This window comes from Cyprinodon variegatus, unplaced genomic scaffold (genome assembly GCF_000732505.1).
Source record: "Cyprinodon variegatus isolate N-32 unplaced genomic scaffold, C_variegatus-1.0 Scaffold679, whole genome shotgun sequence".
NCBI lineage: Eukaryota > Metazoa > Chordata > Actinopteri > Cyprinodontiformes > Cyprinodontidae > Cyprinodon > Cyprinodon variegatus.
In genome coordinates, this window is record NW_015151132.1 from 419,050 (window position 1) to 441,393 (window position 22,344).

The 22,344-nt window shown below is 38.2% G+C and overlaps 2 protein-coding genes across 2 annotated transcripts; one reads left to right on the forward strand and one right to left on the reverse strand.

Annotated features, from left to right (window-relative positions):
* Window positions 1–1,738: 1,738 nt before the first annotated feature.
* Window positions 1,739–13,651, forward strand: LOC107097224 (eukaryotic translation initiation factor 3 subunit C). The gene is made up of 23 exons (XM_015394292.1): window positions 1,739–1,878; window positions 5,565–5,682; window positions 5,757–5,822; window positions 5,902–6,091; window positions 6,175–6,300; window positions 6,385–6,436; window positions 6,537–6,658; window positions 6,748–6,881; window positions 6,980–7,130; window positions 7,246–7,349; window positions 8,412–8,553; window positions 8,662–8,787; window positions 8,943–9,036; window positions 9,135–9,322; window positions 9,419–9,643; window positions 9,738–9,929; window positions 11,134–11,305; window positions 11,394–11,553; window positions 11,641–11,706; window positions 12,167–12,254; window positions 12,773–12,938; window positions 13,153–13,194; window positions 13,337–13,651. The coding sequence occupies exons 2-23, from the start codon at window positions 5,585–5,587 to the stop codon at window positions 13,414–13,416; spliced, it is 2,784 nt and encodes a 927-aa protein (XP_015249778.1). The 5' UTR covers window positions 1,739–1,878; window positions 5,565–5,584; the 3' UTR covers window positions 13,417–13,651.
* A 798-nt stretch (window positions 13,652–14,449) lies between these two features.
* On the reverse strand, window positions 14,450–21,116 carry prodh2 (proline dehydrogenase (oxidase) 2). The gene is made up of 10 exons (XM_015394269.1): window positions 20,753–21,116; window positions 20,424–20,614; window positions 18,265–18,391; window positions 17,874–17,945; window positions 17,491–17,571; window positions 17,095–17,238; window positions 16,826–16,992; window positions 15,944–16,054; window positions 15,096–15,184; window positions 14,450–14,782 (listed from the first exon to the last, which is right to left on the reverse strand). Exons 1-10 carry the CDS (start codon window positions 20,981–20,983, stop codon window positions 14,607–14,609), a joined length of 1,389 nt encoding a protein of 462 aa, XP_015249755.1. The 5' UTR covers window positions 20,984–21,116; the 3' UTR covers window positions 14,450–14,606.
* Between the last annotated feature and the right edge of the window lie 1,228 nt (window positions 21,117–22,344).

A 22,344-nucleotide genomic window follows, 5' to 3' on the forward strand; every position in this document is an offset into this window, starting at 1 on the left:
GAAAAATTTTAACATTGGAATTTGTGTTTTAAGAAAAATTAACTGTTTAAGCACAAGAAGAAATAAAATTGACAGCTCTTTGCTTTACTTATTTGCTTTTTTGTCTTTTCTTTTCACTCCAAACCAATTTCATTCCATTCACTAGTAACACCTTCACAGTCCAAGTGTTTCTGCATTAATCTGGAATTGGACTGGAACCAATTTCTTTTTCTCTTTTATGTGGACTTAGTCTGGACACACATCAGTTTGGTTGGTAAAACAATGTATACAGGTAAGACAGGTTTAATGTTTTTTGTACCTTTACTGCAGGGTAACATACTGTTTCTGCCCTTTAAGAAATATGTTTGTTAAAAATGAGTTGCCAACCCATCTGTCTGATACATGTGCTATTTAGGGTTGCGACAAAATTATAAATATCCAAACTGAGTATTGGGTTTTATGTTTCATATTTATTAAGCCCAATCTGCATTTACTGCTCTGACAGTGCATTAAATGTTTAACCCAAGTTGTGATGCATACACCTATAGCTAAAACTTGCACACAATCGTGATCATTACCAAAATTAAGTTGTTTCTTGGCACAAGGCATAACTATGGTCAAAAATTTCAATAAAATCCATAAGTTTTCAATTGATCCTGCTAACAAACCAACAATGTTCCCTTTTCTTGTGTTGGTTATCAGCAGTGAAATACCTCACTAGTCACTGCTCTCACCCTCTGGTTTAAAGGGAAGCTGCTTGTTCTGCCAAATATCCCTATCTCACAATGTTAGAGAATCTTTTAGAAATTCCTATATCCAGATTATGATCTGCTTCATTAAATTGTAATTGATTGTTCCTTGGCATGAGGGACACCTCTAATAAAAATTTTGCTATCCTGTACTCGGACAAACACAAACTCTCCTAAAAATATCTGAAAAGGGCTGCGTCTGTCCTAGGCTGCACTATGGACTCAGTGGAGGAAGTGGATGAGAGGAGGATGCTGTCCAAAGCTTACATCTGTCATAGACAACACCTTCCACCCTCTGCACCAGACTGTAGAGAAGCTGAGGAGCTCCTTAACGAAAGACTTTTACACCCTGTTTGTAAATATGAGAGCTACTGCAGACCTTCTGCAACCAGACTCTACAATGTGACACAACTGCAATAACTTGTGCAATGTATAGTGTGCAATTTAACATTTGATGCCCTGTTCAATAACGTGTTTCTTTACATTTGAAACCCAGTGCAATAAATATAAATATCCATCTAGATAAATATCCATGTAAACACCCTGTGAAATAACCCTTTATAAAAAATGCTACAAGAAAGAAAAAAAAAAAGCTGTCATATGTGGGCACACTGTATATACTGTATAAATCCCATGCACCTTTCTCTTCCTTTGGCATATTCTTCTCCATTGACCACGAGAGCTGGTGTAAGAGTAAATTTCTCCACTGTGAGATCAAAGTCAATCAATGAATCAATATAATCAAAATAAGAGGAATTAAGTTCTGATTTTATCTGTGCCAAGCACCACGTGTGATTAAAATACAAGCAGGACTACATATATACAGGCTTATACTTCCAAAATCCTATTGCTTTCTTTTTTAATTTACAAAAGTCAGACATAAAAGGTGACAAAAGTAATTGTCCTGCTGCTGCATTTAAACGAGAAAATATAAGATTCTACCACCAGGTGGCAGCATAACCCAGAACCCTGCTGTTGCTCCAGCACCATCCCTATGCTATGTTGATCTACAGTAAGCTTCCTTTCCCTGGCACGCGCACCCGGCGAGCTTGTCGCACACGTTTTCCGTTGCCCCATATCTGCAAATCTGGATTTTTCTAACATCTCAGCGACAGCAAAACACACGGAAATACTGTTTTCAGAAGCATAGGTAAGTTTGTAATGAACGCAACAACAATCGAAGATTTAGACGTTTACTATAAGCCTGTTGATACAGGAAAATCAGTAGGCCTGACGCCCTCTTAGTAGCTCATGCTAGCATTAGCTCGATGGCCGCGCCATACTAACAGCGAGTTTTAGCTTCCCCCAAAATATGTCATAGTTTGCTACTTTTTGGTACCTTCTTAGTTTGTCAGATGCTGTGAAAAAAAAGTCCCACATAATTCGAATAATAATATAATTGGGTAACGTTTTTACTTATCGTGTTGACGTGTACTTTAGGCTTCTAGCATTTAAGCCCGGTTTGCTAAAGGTGCTACCGCCTCGCCTGGTAACCCGCTTTATTCATGATTTAACATTTAAGTCCTGTTCTAATGTCACATTATTAAAAAAGGTGAAAGTTATGGGTCAACTCATAAAATATTTGTTTATTGAAATATGCTTCAGCAAGAAAGTCAGTTTGGAATATTGAAACACCTTTCTATGTTCATAACATAAGCACATAAGCACTTTGTGTTTTATCAATATTCATTTATATTTTATCGCAATTGGACAACCAAGGATATCAACTGCTTTTCATTTTTAGCAAATAAATAAATAAAGCCAGGTGAGAAATAAAAACTAACTTTTTGAAATGTCCAATGTAATATTTTCAGGATATTGACAAGTTTTTCCACAGTAGGAACCAGATTAAGACTAATATGTAGATCTGTCTTTGAAAATACATATTTTTAGTTTTCCCAAACTAAAAAGGAAGTAATTTTGATGTGGCTAAAAATCTTTTATTTGTATTTGAAATCTCTTGTCTTTTATTTTATTTTATTTTTCCATCCTTAATATGCACTCCTTTACAGATCATAGTTTTGTGTACTTTTTAATAGGAGTCATTCATATTATTTTGTTGTTTTTTCAAATACTCCATTCAAATAGAACTGTTCAAGTTGCATGTCACTCTAACATTCCCCTATTCATCATCAAAAATGGTTGGTGTGCTTATAAATCTTTACAAAAACTACCCCAAGATACTATTGTTTAGGAAGGTCAATTTTCAAATAACAATATCTGTTTTTTTATTATTTTATTTTTTTACTGTTACAGTTTGTTGTAGCTAATAGCTATATATTATGGACATAATGTGTCCGTAACTTATGGGGTGACTTTCCATAAAATAGATAAGGTAACATTTCGTTAAAGAGCTTTTGTGTTATGATGATATTGTTTTAAATCCTGGGTGTTTTTTTTGTTTTGTTTTTCTCACTCTCGGGAGTCCGACAAAACAATTTCTTACATTTTAATAAGCTGTTTTTATATTGCAGTATTAGCTCTCAGACACTAGTGCAGGGGTATTCAACCATTATAATCCGAAAGGAGGACATTTTGCACTTATTAAAGTTGTTTAAAGCTGGAAATATTGAAGATTTGTTGACTGTTTATGGACTTTAAAAAACACAACTTATCATCTTTGTTAGATATCCAATACAGAAAATCTATTTTCATTTTAAAAGATCAACACTTTATTTGTGTTTTTAAGCTTTAAATTTAGGAAAAATCATAAAATGTCTCAAAAAGATTAAGCATGGATTTTTTTTTCATAGGATCTCATTTGATCTAAATTTAAAATACACATAAATTCCAACCTAAGTACAAGAAAAGTAAATCTAACAATATATTACTTGGTCTTTTAATGTAATTCTGTTATGATGTTTAAAAAAAAAAAAAAAATACCATGTTGAGACTTCATTGGTCAGTGCCTCAGAAGGACAGAGTTTTGTGCTTTTATGAACAATTGCCAAAGTGTCTATTAACAAAATAAAAGGGCAGTGGAGAGGTCTGAAAAGTGACTAACTGCAGCGACAGAAGCTCTAGGTTGAAAATTGTGCCGCATTCAGTGCCACCAGAAATTTGTAAGGCTACGATGACGTCTCGTAGTAATATTTTATCCCAAATTTACTATTTCACTTTTCTGAAATGTATTCCCTGTTGCACTGACCTGCTATTTACTGGCAGCCCAGCCCAGGGCAGAGCTGTTGGTGGCACACCTGAAGTGCTTTGCCTGACAGACATTGGTGAGGGCAAAAATGACATCTAGGAAGGCAGCTGCTAATCTTGCTAGATGTGAGAGATTCATGACATTCCCTTTTTTTATTTTTTTAACAAAGATGAACTGAAATCGTGTTTGAATCAAGCCAGACATGTTTTAACAGAAAAGTGCAAATTAAAGGGTTGATACCTGTAGTCTCATGCATGCTGCTATTTTTATTTAGGGGGAAATGCAAACCTCACTGTACAGCCCTGTAAGGGGGCTAAAAGTGAACTCTGGTGCGTTTTCTCTCCTGGTGTTTTTGGTTTGTATTAGGGCTGAACAGTTAATTGGATTAATAAATTATTGAAATAATCAACTACGGTAATTTAGTAATTGCTTAATCATTAACTGGGGAAAAGGGATTCTGAAACATGCCTTTAGCTGACAGAGCAACACACTTAGAGCGATCATTTTATCAAATTGTTAGAAAAATAGGTAAACATTTTACATTTAAGATTTAAAAAAACTTTCTCGTCTGTCAGTATGCTCTATCCAGAACTCCTCAAGTGGAAAAGTTTTAGTTTCCCCCTGGTTTAATTTTGTAAAAAATCTTATTTTACCCTGTAATGCTATGTATCATATTTGATACATACGGTTTCTGAAATGTTTTGCGTCTGACAGCTTTTGCATAATTTAATGGTTAAAAACTTGGCTCAAAATCCTATTGTACACAATCAGATATACCTGATAACAGAGGGCAGAAGACTACACAAAAAATAATCTGACTTATCGCATAGTAATAAATTATTAATATCAAAAATGTATTTCTTTTTGTTCTTTTTACATATTTTGTTAAAAGGCCAAATAAGGACTTCAAACCAAAAAAAAGTAATTTTCTGTTTTGTTTTATTCTTGGATCGGGCTTTAAAGGGTTAAGGAGCCTTTCGCTATCCCATTATTAATTGATTGATTGAAAAATTAATCGACAGATTAACCGATTTGCAAAATAAACATTAGTTGCAGTCCTAGTTTGTATTCATATGATCACATCAATCCAACGAGGCAGACTTAATAATAATAATTTAACTTTATTGATCTCACATTGGAAACATTTACCTTTGCATTTAACCCATCCCCTTGGGGAGCAGTAGGCTGCCATCATGGCATGCCACTTTGCTCAGGGAGCCAGAGTGGCAGTCTGTGGCAGTGGGACTCGAACCAAGAACTTCGGGATTCCAAGCTCTATGCCCTAACCACTAGGCCGCCACTTCCCCTAACAATCATCATTAACAAATGTACACAAACGATTTGTTAGTAATATTAGTGATTTCAGTGCAGATCTGAACAAACTCTAGGGCGGTTTCTTTATCTTATGAATTTATACTGCAGTCTTGGGCCAAACTGGTTCCCAAAGCCATGGAGTTGGCTTATTGGAAGAAGGAAAACAAGCTAATAAAGAATTGAGTTTTCTTTTATATGAAGAATAACTTTAAACGCATCTTATAAGCGCTGTGTGTTCTTAATCATCTACTGATATTCACAGGATTTTTTTTTTCATTGTTCCTGTACTCTATGTGTTAGCAATTTTAACTGGTATATATTGACGTGGCGATCATTCACCTGATGTCGTGGATGTCTTATTTGGATCATTTCAGATTGGCGGCTCCCATAAGCGATGTCACGTTTTTTTGCCACCGGGTCTGACAGCGAGTCAGAGGAGTCCTCATCCGGCGATGAGATCACCTCCAAAGCCCCGGGGACCACCATAAAGCAGTCAGTGATTATTTCCACCGAAGCCTACGTTATTGCTCCTCGTAATGTCTCACAGATTAATTATGTTTTCTCAGGTCGTTGCTTCTTAGCGATGATGAAGAGGATACTAAAAGAGTGGTGCGTAGCGCCAAGGACAAAAGGTAAGGGGGCGTCCCTTTAAACAGAATTGCTGCTGTCGACCTTCAGGTTTATCATTAATTACTTCCATTCATGTTTTAGGTTTGAAGAGCTGACCAATCTTATAAAGACCATTCGTAACGCCATGAAGATCCGTGACATGGCCAAATGTCTGGAGGAGTTTGAACAGTTATGTCGAGCCTTCCTGAAAAGTAAGAACATTGTGGATAAAGAAGGGGTCCCTCAGTTCTACATCCGCCTTCTGGCTGACCTGGAGGACTATCTAAACCAGGTAGGGGGGTTAGGCTTTATACTCGGTAGCTAAATTTAGATTTTCCTTATTTCAAATGATGAATCTTTTTTTCTTCCTTAAAGCTCTGGGAGGACAAAGAGGGCAAGAAGAAGATGAACAAAAACAACGCAAAGGCGCTGAGCACCCTGCGTCAGAAGATCCGCAAATACAACCGAGATTTTGAAACCGAGATAGCTTCTTATAAGGAGGTACGTTTGGAAGGAGACCAATAATATTTAGGATTAAAACACAAATGAAACAAAGAAAAAAAATGAAGATTTTTTTCTTTTTAGAACCCACAGGAGTCTGCAGATGAAGAGGAGGAGAAGGAGCAGGAAGACTCTGGTATGATTTGAGATTATAAAGCTGGAGGTTATCCATCATATTGGAATGCAGGTCTGAGTTGCCAAAATGTTTTTCAGAACTGTTGTTTTTGTTCCAAAAGGCTCGTCATCTGAAAGCGACGATGATGCAGGGGAGGAGGTGTCAGCCAAGTCCTTCCTGAAGAAAAAGCCTGAAGGTGCTTCAGAAGCGAGCAAGTTCCTGAAGACGGCGAAGGGTTCTGGGGTAAGACGTCTGGCCGTGTTCAGGTTGGTTCTGATAGAGGGATGATGAAGTGGGAGCTTATATACAAACGGTTACTTTTCATTCAACAGGATGAGTCCTCTTCGAGTGATGAAGATGATGATGATGACGAGGACTGGGGTGGAGACTCTGAGGAAAGCGGCAGTGAGAGCTCAGATGATGAGGAAGGGAAGGGCAAGTCTTTGGCCACAGCTTTCCTCAAGAAGTAAGTCTAGTTGCAGACGGAGTAATCTTGCTGCAGCGCTAGAAGCTGGATTAAAAAAAGGAAAAATGGTCATTTACATGAAGGATTACTGTCCTCAGGGTGTCCAGCACTGACAAATCCGGCATGAAGAAGGCTGAGAAGAGGAAGAAGCAAAAAAAAGAGCGAGCTGGGGAGCTTCAGGAGGGCGAAGGGGTCGAGGATGGTGAAGGACCCTGGGAGAAGGTTAAAGGAGGTGTCCCTCTGGTCAAGGTAACGCAAGAGGGTTTTATCTAATCCCAAAACAGAACAGAGATCAGTGTTGCCCTGCAAAAAAGCAGGAACAAGATGGAAATAACGCTGCGTTCTGATGTTGCTCGTCCAACAGGAGAAGCCCAAGATGTTCGCCAAAGGAACTGAGATCAACGTACCAGTAGTGGTGAAGAAGCTCAATGAAATCCTGCAAGCCAGGGGCAAAAAGGGTACAGACAGGTGAGAGGTTTACAGTTAAATAAAGCAAACACTTAGATTAATGCTGGGAAATTGTTTGCCATATTATTGCAATTTAGTAAAAACCCTCTTTTCCAACCTCAGAGCCACTCAGTTTTAGCAAGAGGTAAATGCAGATTTTTTTTTTCTGCGTTAAACGCTTAAGGTGGGTTTGCTGCCACACAGAACGAGAGCTGCAGGTAGAAAGAAGATGCATTTGAGTAGAATTAAACACTTTTTCAGTAAAGTCCTGCCATCATGGACTTTGGAGAAGCAAGCTTCCAATGTCATGAAAACTATTCAACCCTTCACTGAAACAGCTACATGCTCATGGTTGTTGGAAAGTAAAATTTTAAAACTATTGCAAAATAAAATAAAATCTTTCTGGATCATTTCCGGACTTTAAAGGATCAAGGCTGTCGCTGCTGTTTTTGTGCTTGAATGTCTTTCATGAGACGGCAGGTTGGAATGAACTGACCATCAGTTATTCTCCATTTTTGTTCTTCCTATATTGAAGAACTAAATTGTTATTTAAAAACACCATCACCATAGGAACAGAAATTGCTCATTTGTGACCGAAGTAGCAGTTGTTAATTTCTCTGCCAAAAATGTGAGAGAATACAAACAATCATTCTCTGGGAAGTTGATGTTCAACTGCTTTAGTTATAGAAGGAAGATCCTGTGACTGAAAACTCGGAGTGTTTCCTTCTCCAACATGTTTTTGTTTCTTTCCTCATTGAGGAAAGCACATTTGGATGTTTTCAGAATGCTTTCCTGATTTCAGCGTTAAGTGGAGATCCCTCAGGGGTCCGGGCCTTTCTTCAACTAACTATAACTGCAGGAATGACAGAGTTTATATGTTTGCAAAGACAGAAGAGAATTCCTGCAATTATTCTGTTAGGAATCAGAATCATACTTGCTATGGTTTATCTGGTAGTTTGATTATTTTTTGTTTTTACAGCAAAAGTCTAGTGTGGTTCATATTGATGTTAGTCTGAACATGGATGAAGGACAACTGACCGCCATGTTTCAGTCCTTTAAAACCAGCATTATTTCCTCTTACAGGGCTGCTCAGATTGATCTGCTCCATGCCCTGGCGGCCATCGCTGCTGAGAATAACTTGGGCCAAGGGATCATGGTTAAGATCAAGTTCAATATAATCGCCTCTCTGTATGATTATAACCCCAACCTGGCAGCCTTCATGAAGGTGAGAGCTTTGCTTTCTCTATGGCCTTACCGTTGCTGATTCATTTAGGGCTCTTGTAATCCTGGGTGTGAAAATGTGTTTTTGTGTTGCTGTGGGGTCTATGTTCAGGCCGACATGTGGAAGAAGTGCTTGGATTGTATTGACGAGCTGCTGGACATTCTGTTTGAGCACAACAACATCTTCATCGGGGAGAACATCGCTGAGGACAGCGAGAATCTGATCATCTCAGACCAGGTGAGCCATCTTCCTTCTCTTAAACATTTGATAAATATTTTCTTGCAGTGTGTTTTATTGGTGGTTTAACTTCAGGTTAAAGATGCATTAAAATTAAATTGGAAATATTAAAAAATTAAGTTGAAGTTAATCTTCTTTCTGTGTGCGTTGGTCAGCCTTTCAGGGTGCGAGGATGCGTTCTGACCCTGGTAGAGAGGATGGATGAAGAGTTTACCAAGATAATGCAGAACACTGACCCTCATTCTCAAGGTACAGAGACCCAGAGACCAGTTCAGTTGTTTATAAAGATCACTGCAGCAAAGTAAAACTTACTGAATGTCTTTGTTGTTCTGGTTTGGCTCATGCAGAGTATGTGGATAACCTGAAAGACGAAGGTCGAGTTTGTGGCATCATTGACCGGCTTCTCTCCTACTTGGAGAACAAAGGAAGCACTGAGGAGATCTGCCGTGTTTACCTGCGAAGAATCATGCACACCTACTACAAGTTCGACTACAAGGCCCACCGCCGCAGCTTAGGCCTTCAGGGAGAAACCAAGGTGAGAGCAGCTGATGTGAAAGGAAGAGCTGCAGAAAGGGAAGCTACTTCCTCTGACCAGAATGGGTTCAATAAAAGGTTGTCCTGGTCTGTTTAGTCAGAGCAGGACCAGGAGGAGAGCGAGGCAGAGGACAGCGCCATCATCATGGACCGCCTTTGCAAGTTCATCTACGCCAAGGATCGCACAGACCGCATCCGTACCTGCGCCATCCTCTGCCACATCTACCACCATGCTCTCCACTCACGCTGGTACCAGGCCCGTGACCTGATGCTCATGAGTCACCTGCAGGACAACATCCAGCACGCTGATCCACCAGTGCAGGTCGGTTAGTTCAGGGCTACACCACAACAAGCCAACTCCTGTAGCTCAAATAGGAACGGCAGTAATCAGCATTCTGCTTTTTGTTCCTTTAAAGATCCTCTACAACAGAACCATGGTCCAGCTCGGCATCTGTGCCTTCAGACAGGGCATGATTAAAGACGCCCACAACGCTCTGTTAGACATCCAGTCATCAGGCCGCGCCAAGGAACTCCTGGGTCAGGGTCTGCTGATGAGGAACATGCAGGAAAGGAACGCAGAGCAGGAGAAGATCGAAAAGAGGAGACAGGTAAGTCCTCCTGTGGCAGCAAACCAATCTCTGTTCCACAGGGCTAATTTAGTCTAATCTGTATTTGTGATGAAGGGAAACTAAACATTTGTTTTAGTACAGGCCTAAACCCAAACTATAACATTTCAGGCTTTATGTCAGTAAAATATGGTGGCCAACAGGTGCAAATGTGGAGTAAACAACAAAACGAGCTACACAAACATGAGTGATGCACACATTGATGCAAACAAAAAACCTAATGTTACAGAAACAAAAAGACGGCGGCACGTTTACATCTGTTTACAGCTCGTTTCTTTTTTTGTTTGCTGCATTTTTTGGTTTGTTTGATGCTAAGTTCTGGAGTTTGCATCATGCAAGTTTTTGCAGCTGATTTAGTCTTTTTTTTATTGTGCATTTGCCCTCGTCAACCACCGTAGTATGTTGAAAACCAATCATGCATGACCAGGTGCTGTTCTTTCATATTAAAATCCCATAAAGATGAAATGCATAGAAATTCTTATAGGCTGACTAAATCAAAATACTAACATTAAAGCAATTATTAGGGTTGAAAATTTAGAATTTATGAAGTCCAACCAACTTTAATTTACCAAACTTATGAAGTTTGTATTTTCTGAATCAATTTCAGGAAGATTGCAAGTCTAAATATCTTCCAAAAAAAATAACACTAACAGAAAAGCAAAAGTTAAAGATTAAAAGTTTAAAATGAACAGTAAAAAGGCCAGAGGTGGAGTAAACGGACCAAGGGTCGGCCATCAACTGAACCCTCTGTATATGATGCCCCTGCTCTACCACTGATCCACGTCTTGCTCCTACTTTTACTTTTGATAAAACACAGAAACATTAATTCCTGAAAACTAAATAAAGGTAAATAAAGTTATCAAATTTCAACAGCCACTTTTTTACAAGCCTTTTACAAGTCTAAGTGTTTGCAGATTTTGATGTAGAACTGATCTGGGTCAGAAATTAATATAGAGCGTAAAGTTGAGCTGTTTTAAGGTCATCTTGTTTAAAGTGTGTGATGCTATTTGTATAGCAATAAAAGTAAACTAGAAAACCATATATAAAATTTCCAGAAATGTTATAAAACCAGCGTTAAAAAGAAAAGGAAATTATTTCAAACAGGAAAAGTTGGAGACACTTTGAATTATAGAATAAACTGGCCTGTTCTTAGGTTAAATTTAATGCTTAAATTTTTTGGTTGTAGGTCCCATTCCACATGCACATCAACCTGGAGCTGCTGGAGTGTGTCTACCTGGTGTCGGCCATGCTGCTGGAAATCCCCTACATGGCTGCCCATGAGTTTGACGCCCGCCGTAGGATGATCAGCAAGCAGTTCCATCATCAGCTCCGAGTGGGAGAGAGGCAGCCGCTGCTGGGTACGAACTCAAAAACTCTAAACTCTGAATCAGATTCATCTGACAAACAGAAGATTAATGTTTCCTTCTTCTTTTTTTTTACCCCCAGGACCCCCAGAGAGCATGAGGGAACATGTGGTAGCAGCTAGCAAGGCCATGAAGATGGGCGACTGGCGCACCTGCCACTCATTCATCATCAATGAGAAGATGAACAGCAAAGTTTGGGACCTGTTTCCTGAAACGCAGCGAGTACGCGAGATGCTCGTCAGGTAATGTTTGCTCCTACCTGCATGTATAGTAAATTGGTCATTGTGGTTTTTAATGCGTCTGTTAACGTTAAATTGATCTTTTTACAGGAAGATCCAGGAGGAGTCCCTGAGAACGTATCTGTTCACCTACAGCAGTGTGTACGACTCCATCAGGTAAACAGCAAACAGCATTACAAAGTTTATCAATATAAATTTGGTGGATTTATGAGGTTTTTTTTTATGATCAACTCTCTTGATACTAAAGCTGCTCATATCATTTCATGCAAAATGATTGTTTTCGGTAGGATTCAGCGTTTAATTCATGCAACAGTCTCTGTCAATGGAAATATTTGACCAGTTAAAATAATTTCAACGGTAACATCTGATTCATGTTTTTAGTTGCTGATATTTTCACTATCAGTTTTGAATCAAAAACATCTGGACCAATAATGACTGATATCGTCATATTTACTCAAAGGGTTGCAGCTAAGTTTTTCTTTTTTATTGATATCTTACAGCTGTACTCCAAACTCAAGGGTTTTTTTAATGAATAAATCAGATTTACTTGATACTTAATCATAAGTGATTTTAATCTCTTAGTTATTTTCTTTTTTTCTCTCTCTGTGATCTGCAGCATGGAGACATTGTCCGAGATGTTTGAGCTGGAGATCCCAACAGTTCATAGCATTATTAGCAAGATGATCATCAATGAGGAGCTGATGGTGAGCTTTTAGTCTCCATACACTGATTTCCAAGGGTCCTAAAAATCCTACAAGATTCAAGACCATGAAAGTTTAAAAAAAGCAATACGATAGCATAAGCTGTCATTTTTGAAACAGAGTCCCTGAGTGGAGGAAATAAGAAAACACCAGTTTCATGTTTCAGTGTGAACATGTGAGCCACATCTTGTTAGTAACTATGAAGCTGTAGCTTTGCTTCCCTCTGTAACCCACTTCAACAGTTTCTTTCCTGTCCTGCAGAATCTAATTAAAATATCCCAGCTGTCATGCTTACATGAAACCTTCTAGTTCAGCCATGCTATGCTGCTGTCCATGTAAACATAGCTATAAATGTCACTATCAGTGGCAGAACGTAAATGCTGCTGCACATGGTCCTTAAATTAGATATTAAAGGTGTGAGAACCTCGTATATTAGCATAACGAATACATCTTGGTGTATAACCATTAATTATTGAGGGGACTAATAGCCCTTTTTTTCCTGCATCATTCTATCTCAACAGGCGTCTCTTGACCAGCCCACACAGACCGTGGTGATGCACCGCACTGAACCCACCTCCCTGCAGAACATGGCTCTGCAGCTGGCAGAGAAACTGGGCAGCTTGGTGGAGAACAACGAGCGCATCTTCGACCTCAAACAGGGCGTCTACGGTGGCTACTTTAACAGAGGTCAGCTGGGGTTACATAAGCAAAGTTGATTTGTTGCTCTGTGTTTTTGATCAATGAAATTAGAAGGATTTCCTGTAGCAGATGTCATTTATCTGGAAAAAACAGCTGTCCTTCTAGATGGAATAGTTCTCTACTGAATAAAGTTTTTAAAGTACTGCGAAGTATTTAGAATAAGAAGAACCTGAACTTGAATCCTGTTCTTTTGGGTTTACAGATCAGAAAGGTGGATATCAGCAGAAGCAGCCATACCAGAGAGGTTTGTTAAACAATTTATCAGCTCTTTGTTCTGCATTCATTCTCAAAAATGAAATTACAATTTCCCCATGAATTAAGCAGTTTATATTCACTGTTTTAATATTTCAATGTGCTTATTTTTTATTCAATTTCTGTGTCAACAGATCAGAAAGGCGGCTACCAGCAGAAGCAGGGCGGCTACCAGCGAGGAGGCTACAGGAATCAAAACCAAAGCAACTACTGAACTTAGGAATCAGAATTTGTATTTCACTTCTTGGAGTTTTTTCATTCCATAAAGCCCAAAACAACCGGAGTTTGGCCACATCCTGAAACCTAGCCTCTTCCACAGATTTGAAGTGTTACAGTCTGCTTTATGTACCAATTTTATGTACCATGATTTTCACCTTTAGCGAAAGCAGTCAGCTGGATTCCAACATGGCAAATATTATTTACTTTAAAAACCAGAAATAATAAAAATAAATAAAAAACAGAAATAAACATTTTGTTTAGTTTTTTATTTATCAGTAAGGCAAAAACAATCTGGTGTTGAATCTTCACAATCAACCACACTTAGAAGCATGATTTACAACTCTACAATGCAGTTCTTTTTCTTTTTTTCTAGAAACTGAAAACTTTAAATAATATTAAAAAAAAAAATCTTAAGCTTCGCAATACATTTATAAACTGGTATAAGGTAAAGGCTCAAGTATTCGAGTTAAAGGGCATATACCATTTGGATTTTTTGGATTATATCCAGTTATGTTTGAACTTGTGACTCATAGCAGTTCTTTTCCATATTTATAATTAAGCAAATTGTTAAAAAAAAAAAAAAAAAAACGAGAGTAATAAACCGCAAACTCACACATGGATGCAAAACAATATGACCATCTGGGACTAAAGCCATAGTTTCCACCTCAAGTTAATTTTTCTAATGCAAAAAATTATGATTTACTTCCAATTTTTAGTCATGTAGTAGCTTGAAAATTAGCTTCCAGCTTATCTAAGGATTTAAATGCTTTATATTGAGCCCATCATGCCTGTAAGCATTCAGCAGAGAAATTTCTCTGTAAGACGCTTCTTGAATCCATAATTCACAGAAAGGACCCACTCTTCACTTTCAGCTGGGGGGATTTAGTCCCATTTCAACTTGCTTCTACAGAATCTCAACAAGATCCAGATCTGGGCTTTGATTAGGCCAGGATTTTTTGCAGAATCCAGTTCTGTCTCAGCTTTCGATCCCTTTTGATCATCTGTCGTTCTTTATCTTAATCCTTAAAGTTAAGCCCATGCAGCCTGCTCCTATAGTCCTTACACCATTGGTAAAACTACTGCTAGCATGTCTTTGGGTCCAGATTGTTACCGAGTCTAAGCAGCATTCATACCAGCTTTCTCCTGGTCCTCCATGTCTTTAGTCTCTGCGTTTATCAATTTGTTTTATTGGCGCCCCCTCAGCCTCATCCGGTATCTGAGCTCCTGCCTCAGCAGGTCTCTTTCTTTGCGAATGCCCTGTAACACGGTGCGGTTCTCCTGGGCCCGGCGCACCAGGTAGGGCAGAGTGTCATCCACTGAGCCATATGGCACCGACTTATAAACAGGATAGCCTTCCTTAGCTGGGCAAAAGAGGAAACAAAATAGCCAAAACATGAAAGACATCAGATATTGTCACTGCAGATGAAGGTTAAGCAAGAAGATTTACAGTGTATGTTATTGTGCTGCAATGGAGAAATCCTGCGGAATGACTGGACTCCATGTTTTAGATGCTCCCCTGCATTAAATAAAGGCTGCAGCCCTTAATAACATGCTGAATAGGTGAGCCAATCATGAATAAGGTTTTTTGGCGGAAGGACGCATCTGAAACATGCCAAATCCCAAGGACCACAGCTGTAATGTTTGCAAAAAATGCTGTAGTAGAGCTTATCTCACCCAGTGTGAGGGAGACATGATCACACATTCCCAGCAGCTGGCCGAAACACACCGAGCCTCCATCTTTGTCTATCCCCAGCTCCTCCATCCTAGTGTACAGATATTACAAAGAAATTAGATGAAGTTTAAAAGTTATCACTTGGTGTCTTCAGCCAATAGATATTTCTGTCCTGAACAGAAATATTAAGATTATATGACAGCCTTTGTGTTCCAATAAAACGATGATGAGACAAAAATTACTATAAATATTTGATCAAATCTTTTGACTTAAAAATGCTCGTTATGGTAAGTAATTAATTGGGAAATCCTGGCTGAATGACTCACTTCCTTAATTTTAAGGACGAAAAGAGGGTTGCTTTTCCTTTAAAGCTTCTGGGTGAAAATACGGATTTTCTATCTTAAAATATCAGATCTAGTTTTTAATCCACTGAGACGAGTTTAACTTGTTCTTTTAAAATGACACATTTAAGCAACTGTAACTATCCACTATGGCGTCTGAAGACATGTATGTCTTATTTCCAGCTTTTAATTGGTTAAAGAGAGACAGAACCTTCCTTTAATGGCTGCTTGTTCATTTTAGGGTTTAAATCAATATTTAGTTTTTATCTTTACAGTCTGTTCCTCTTGGCTTTTACAGTTAGATTGTTCAAAGCATATGACATCAGGTGCACATTATGAAGGCATCATTATTATGCATTTTGAAAGAGATGAAATTGCTAAAAAGGTAATTGAAGAATAGAAGTCAGCTGTTCCTCTGAATGGAAAATGGTTTGCATGTGGAGGACGTTTTAACACTTATAGTGTACATGTCCATCTGACCCTCTCAGAATGTGTTTTCATGCTCTGACCTTTCAGCAGCTCGTCTCACAGACTCCTCATTGTGAGTAGCCACGATGATCCTGTAGCGGTCAGGTTTCTGTGATATGGCTTCCAGCATCACATCCAGGCAGCCATTGTAACTGTTTTCACAAGAAGCAATGATAAAGTTTATATCCTGCTGTTTTTCTTTTTTTTTTTTGATTAATAAAAAGGTATGACTTCTAAATAGACTAAATTAGAGGTTAAAAAAAAAATGTAGCAACAAAAAAAAAAAAGCAGGCTTCTACACCAGAACCACATTCGTGCAGTCATAACTGACACTGCAAAAACAATGCAATAAAAGTTGCTGTTTCTTTTCTTTTAAAAAAGTAAATTTTACCTTATTTATCTGGTAAGTCGGTTTGCCAATGAAATAAGATGACCTTTGTTTAAACTAAGATACTTATGCTTTTTTAGAGGCATAATATCCAAGTATCTTATTTCAAGGCCAAACTTACTTATTCTATTGGCAGATCACCTTGTTAACCTGCTTAAATTAAACACAGAAATACTTATTTTAAGACATTTTAACTTATTTTTTATCTGTTTTTCCAGGGCATATGCACATTTAAACAGAACATAAGTTGGGTATAAGTGTAGCAGGAGAGAAAGCTGAAACACAAGCCCAAAATATTTTGGAGTGCAAATTTTGGCCCATCACTCTTTTTTTCTTTTTTTAAACTGTGAGGACTAGTAAGTTTCATATTTAGCTAATGGTAACTGATTGTTAGACAATGCTACAGCAGATTGTTAATGCATGTCATATAAAAACTTACCAATTACTGCATTGAGATGATTGACATACTAAGAGTGAAATACTGTCATTTAATATATTATGCAGCTCTTTATTTAATTGTCAGGTTAGTTGCAACCTCTTATTGGTCTCCTCCCAGCTGGGATGTATGGGGTCTACCCGGCCCTCCTTCTCAGCCAGCTTTCGTTCTTTGTCCATGTAGGCTCCTCGTACCAGTTTGACCCCCAGACAGAAGCCCTCAGTCTGTGACAGATGCAGAGCCTCTAACAGCAGAGACCTGGACTCCTAATGGACACATCAGACCCACCCATCAATCACCATCGCTGAGTGTAAACAGTAGAAAGGTTCAGACGTAGAGGTTATTGAACCATAGGTAACGACAGCTGCCTTTAGATAACACTGATAGGTGTTCCAGATCCAAGCACCATCTTTGTTAAACTTCTTCATCAGCGCCATGGTGATAAGAGTGAGAGCTGGGTTCATGTAGGTGTACTCTGCATCAACCAGCACTCTGACTTTGTTCACACTGGCCTGGAAATAAAAGATTTTAAACTATAAATGATCAAAAGCAGTGCATATTTATTAAAAAAAAGGTTATTATTGGAAGCTGAAAATTACAAATTTGCTTCTGTGTAATTATCCATCCATACAGGCATGTTGCTATTTTTCACGGCATGGTTTTTGTACATTACTAGGAGAATGACTAAGCAAAAGAAGAAAATAAAACTCCTGGGAGATGTACCATACCAAAAACACAAATGGATAACACTGCTAAAGGGTTACCTCTGCTATTTTGTTCAGTCTCCGCAGACCACACAGGAAATGAACCGCCTCCTTTTCCTCTAATCCAGGAAATGTTATCATCTGAAAATGGTAAAAACCGTTAAATCATCAGTTAATTTATAAATTAATTATAGACTCTACAAACCAGGGTTTCCCAAGTCCAGTCCTTGAGATAAACCATCCTTCAACTTTTAGATGCGTCTGCTCTTCAACACTTCTGCATCTAATGGCTTAATCCCTCCACATGTCGTACCAGAGGCCTGTTAATGAGCCACTCAGTAGATTCAGGTGTGCTGAAGAAGAGATGCATCTAAAAGTTGAAGGAGGACTGGATTTGGACACCCTGGACATAAACTACATCACTGAGTGGATTGCTGGCTTACTGTTCCATCCAATGCTCGGACAAGGTGGCTCAGATCGAATGGTTGACATGCAAGCAGGGTTGTGAGTTTGACCTTTGACACAATCAGTGTAGTCTCATCAGAAAGACAAAAATGGATCAACATGACAGACACAGAGAGAGAAGGGGGCAACAAGTAGGTCACAAATCAGCAAAAGCATCTTTATGTAGGTGTTGACAATGCAAACAGTAAAATGTGCCTTCTTATCTTTTTTTCCCTCCATATACATGCAGACTTTCAAGGCTTTTTACTGGTACTAGAATATAGTGAGTATATGCATCCCCCAAAATACTATGTATATAACTTGTATGCAAAGAAAGAGAGAAAATCGGTATGATTATTTTTTTTTTGTCTTTAGAGGACAGATCCTTACACACAGCTCGGGGCTGAGCAGAGCCGTGATCTTCAGCTGCATCATGGGGTCTTTGCTCCAAGCGTTGCTGTGGGACATTCTCACACATTCCAGCATGGCTTCCATGTTGTCGTCGTATCTCTTTTCTCTGGTGGGGAGGACGCTTTTTTAGAACTGCAAGATCCAACATACATCCACAGACTAAAGATAACGAACAGTAGTGTGTGTTTGCTTGTTTATATCATCCATTAAGGATCTCTTCTGGAATATCCAACAACCATTTGAGGACAGCACTCCTTATGAGGACCAAAGAGTGGTTCTATAGCGGCAGACTTCCTCTTTTAAGGTGTGCTATTAGGATTAAATGCATGATGTTAACTACACTCTGGTTGAGTTTTACTTTACTTTAATGGCTACATGTGAATAAGAGTCAGGAGTTCTAACAGCAGCTTTGGGAATCAAAGCAGGAGCTGCAGCTCTGCATTTCTCATCTATGAACAATATCATAAACCTTATGGATAAAGTTTCCAGATGAGTTAAAGTTGCTATTGTGCACACAGGACTCCAGCTACAAATTAGGCCCCACGGACTGTAAAAATAAATGGACTTTTGGCAAAATTCTTGTAATGGTTAGGGTGTATATAAGGCCTGCAAATACTGATTATGTTGCAAATCGATTAATCTTTTGATAATCTTTTCGATTAATCAATTGATAATCTGATAACCAGTGGTTCCTTAAATATTTTATTACCAAATGAAACCAGGTGAGACTTAAACTTTTCCACTTCATAGGATAGAGCTTATTGACAGATGACATTTTTTTATCTTAAATGCAAATTTTTTTTATACTTTTTTACAATTTTGATTACTGCTGTAAAGGGGTTGCTCTTTCAGCTAAAGGCTCCACCTAACGACTAACCGATTACTAAATTAGTTGACGATTATTTCAATAATCGATTAATCTGATCAATCCGATTGTTTCAGCTCTAGTGTTTATGCCTTCACTGTTTATATGGCAGTGGAAATCAATTCCTAAATGAGCAGAAATAGAAAATGACTCAATCAAGTATGGATTACTGCTACAGAATTTCACAAAATATTGCATTTTTCATCCCTCTGAAAAAAAATACTTTTAATAATATATATTGTGTCTTTGAAGGGTTGATGAGATCAGAAGAGGAACAAGAATCAAGCTGATCAACTGGCTGTAGTGAATAATATGAAGGGCATACTCTTGTCGACAGATGGATTTATTTTTAGTTACACTGAGCTCATCATTGGAGTAATCAGATGGAGTTTTGATCCTGGCTTGTATATTCATGCCTCCTTTTTTGCATCCTCCCATTCCTACATTGTTTTTCCCATGAGAGGCCTTCTATGATATAGCCATTAATGGTCTATTGATTTTCTATTGATTTTATGTATAAAGCAAAGAAGTGTAGGTAGAATTTTAGTCATTATATTACTGTTAGTACTTTTTCACATTTTGTTTCTTTACAAGCACAATGCTACTACCAACAATATTCAATTCCAGACTGAATTAGCACATGGTAATGCATGTCCATCTCTGCAGTGAAAGTGCAATTATCCAAGTCAACTACTGTGTGGCTCTTTACTGTGCAGATATTTTTATATCTAAAGGAAACATATTCCAGTATATTTCAATTTTTCTTATGCTCTTTTTTACTATATACACTCTTTTTATATTGTCTGTTGTATTTTTATATTTAATGGCATCTTGCTTTAATTCTGCCCTTCATACATTTCATAAGTTACTGGAACTAGAATTTCCCTGAAGGATAAAAGAAAGAGCTAAATAAAGTTGAGTCTAAGTCTGTCTGCTTATAAAGTGAAAGAAACATGAAATTGTGTTTGTCTAAAGAAATCCAAAATGATCTTTTATGTGCAACAAGCATACTGTGACACACCAACTCTACTTAGAAAAAACATGGTGGTGGCAGCATCATGCTGTGTTCAGGCAAAATCCTTAAAAGGGAAATAAGAAAAGAAAAAAATATCCTCATCTTTGCCATGTCGCAGCTATGCACCACTTAATTGTGGTCTGTAAATAAATCCTGATGAATATATTGAATTGTAAATAAAATATCAGAAAATATAAAATGGAAAGGTTTGAAGCACATAGATACTTTTATAAAGCACTGCAGGAATTAAATGCCTACCCAGTGCTTTCTCCAAGGTCTTCTTCTATAGGAACAGCCAACATGGGCCTCAGTCCTAGCAAGCTCATCTTCCCCATGGACTGGGAGATCTCCTTCTCGTTTTCTCCAGCCACAAACTGGGCGTATACAGTTGGCCGCAGCAGTAAAGAGAACCCCCTCCTCCCCAGGAGGATCCGTGCTCCTGTCATCATCTGAAATGGACAAGACAAATTTGGGATGAAGAGATGGAAAAACAGCAATGGCGCATAATTATTGCTGATGTAAAGACTGAGTTTATGACAGTTCATTGGAGCATTAGAGACAGTCTGCTCGATTAATTCTGGTCCCACCTTTCCACAGTTGTTGACCAGCACAGGGAAGGAGCACAGACGGAAGACACCAAGAGCACGGAGAAGCTCCCCCAGGCTCTTCACCCTGAAGGCACTGGGATCCTCAAAGGTCAGGCTTGCTGGGAGAAGCTCCGGCTGCTTGACCGCCGCAGTCCTGGTGGCGGCAGTACCAAGAAGCCTCATAGAAAAGAGGTGAGGGAGCGACGGGCGGAGATTAGAGCACAGCATCATGCCAAGGGCAGAACAGGTGGGATCAGGTCGATCAGATTGTGCTGAGATGACAGGTTATGGAAATGTTGAACATTTTTGGAGCGTGTAAATTAGCATTGGCAGTGTTAGTAATAGCAATCCTCAGTATCAAAGAGCTTTTTTTCCTCTAAAGCTGACAACCTATAGGAAAAAAACAAAAGCATCTGCAGATGTGATCATAGAGTAAACAATTTACTGACATTTTAAAGACCTGATGACAAAATCAACATGAGAGAGATAAACGACATTAAAAAAAACATCAATTTGTTTTCTTTTCTTTTTTAGCAGCTATTTAATTACAATATTTCAGCAAAGATTTAGCTCTGACTAACTGACTGCTGAGAAAAAGTATCCTAATAATCTACATTAAAATACAAAACTGCAAGTGCAAGGAAAATGAAAAATAAAACAAACACTAACCAGACAAATAAAAAAAAGTTTTACCCTCCGTTCCTTAAATGCCACTCAGAGCGCCTCAGTGATGAAAAAAGGTAGCTGCTGTTTGAGGGTCCGAATGCAGGACTTATGGGTTAATAAGTGACTGTTGGGAAAGTTGAGTAAACATCAGGCTGACCCTTAGCATCGCCTCGTAGAGCTTCCCTCAGTTTGGAATCCACCAACAAGGGTTGTGCATAAATATGAAGCATGTGTTAATATATTCCAGTGTTTAAGCCTCAGAAATGTTCTACACCTGGAGATTATAAAAGCCGTGTAATAAAATGGTAGCTTTAAATGAATGCTAATACAGTAGGTAACTGTTTATTGCTTAACATAAAAAAAACATACGAATGAATCCTTCATTTCACATTTTATAAAAGGGCTTTAAAAGTCTGATTTTTTTTAAAGTAAATGTTTAATGTTTAATTAGTATATACAATGCAAAGACACAGAATAAAAGTATGTGCATCATTGATGCACAATTTGCAAATAGGAAAATACTATAGCATTAACAGACAAGTGCTTGTAATTTAGACTTGATGTAAAATTTTGAAATTATATGGAATATGTTATAAGAACAATAAAGTCAATACATGTATATTACATGTACATCATCAATTTAGCACTTTTGGCACTTCAGTATTATTATGCTACATTCATTTTGTTGTGATAGATTTGTATAATATGTTGACTTCATAATGACTATGTAATGTGATGTGCCTATTTTTTTATTATAAGTTAAAGTAATCTAATTATGCTATGAAACAGCCAGTGTGTGTCAAAGTGACAAATTTATCTTTATTTTAAAAGTCTTAAGTCCCCCTTGAAAATGAGGACATAATCTTTGTTCGATGCTGTAGCGCACGTATTGTTTACATTGCGACCGGTCTAACTAGGGAGTACCA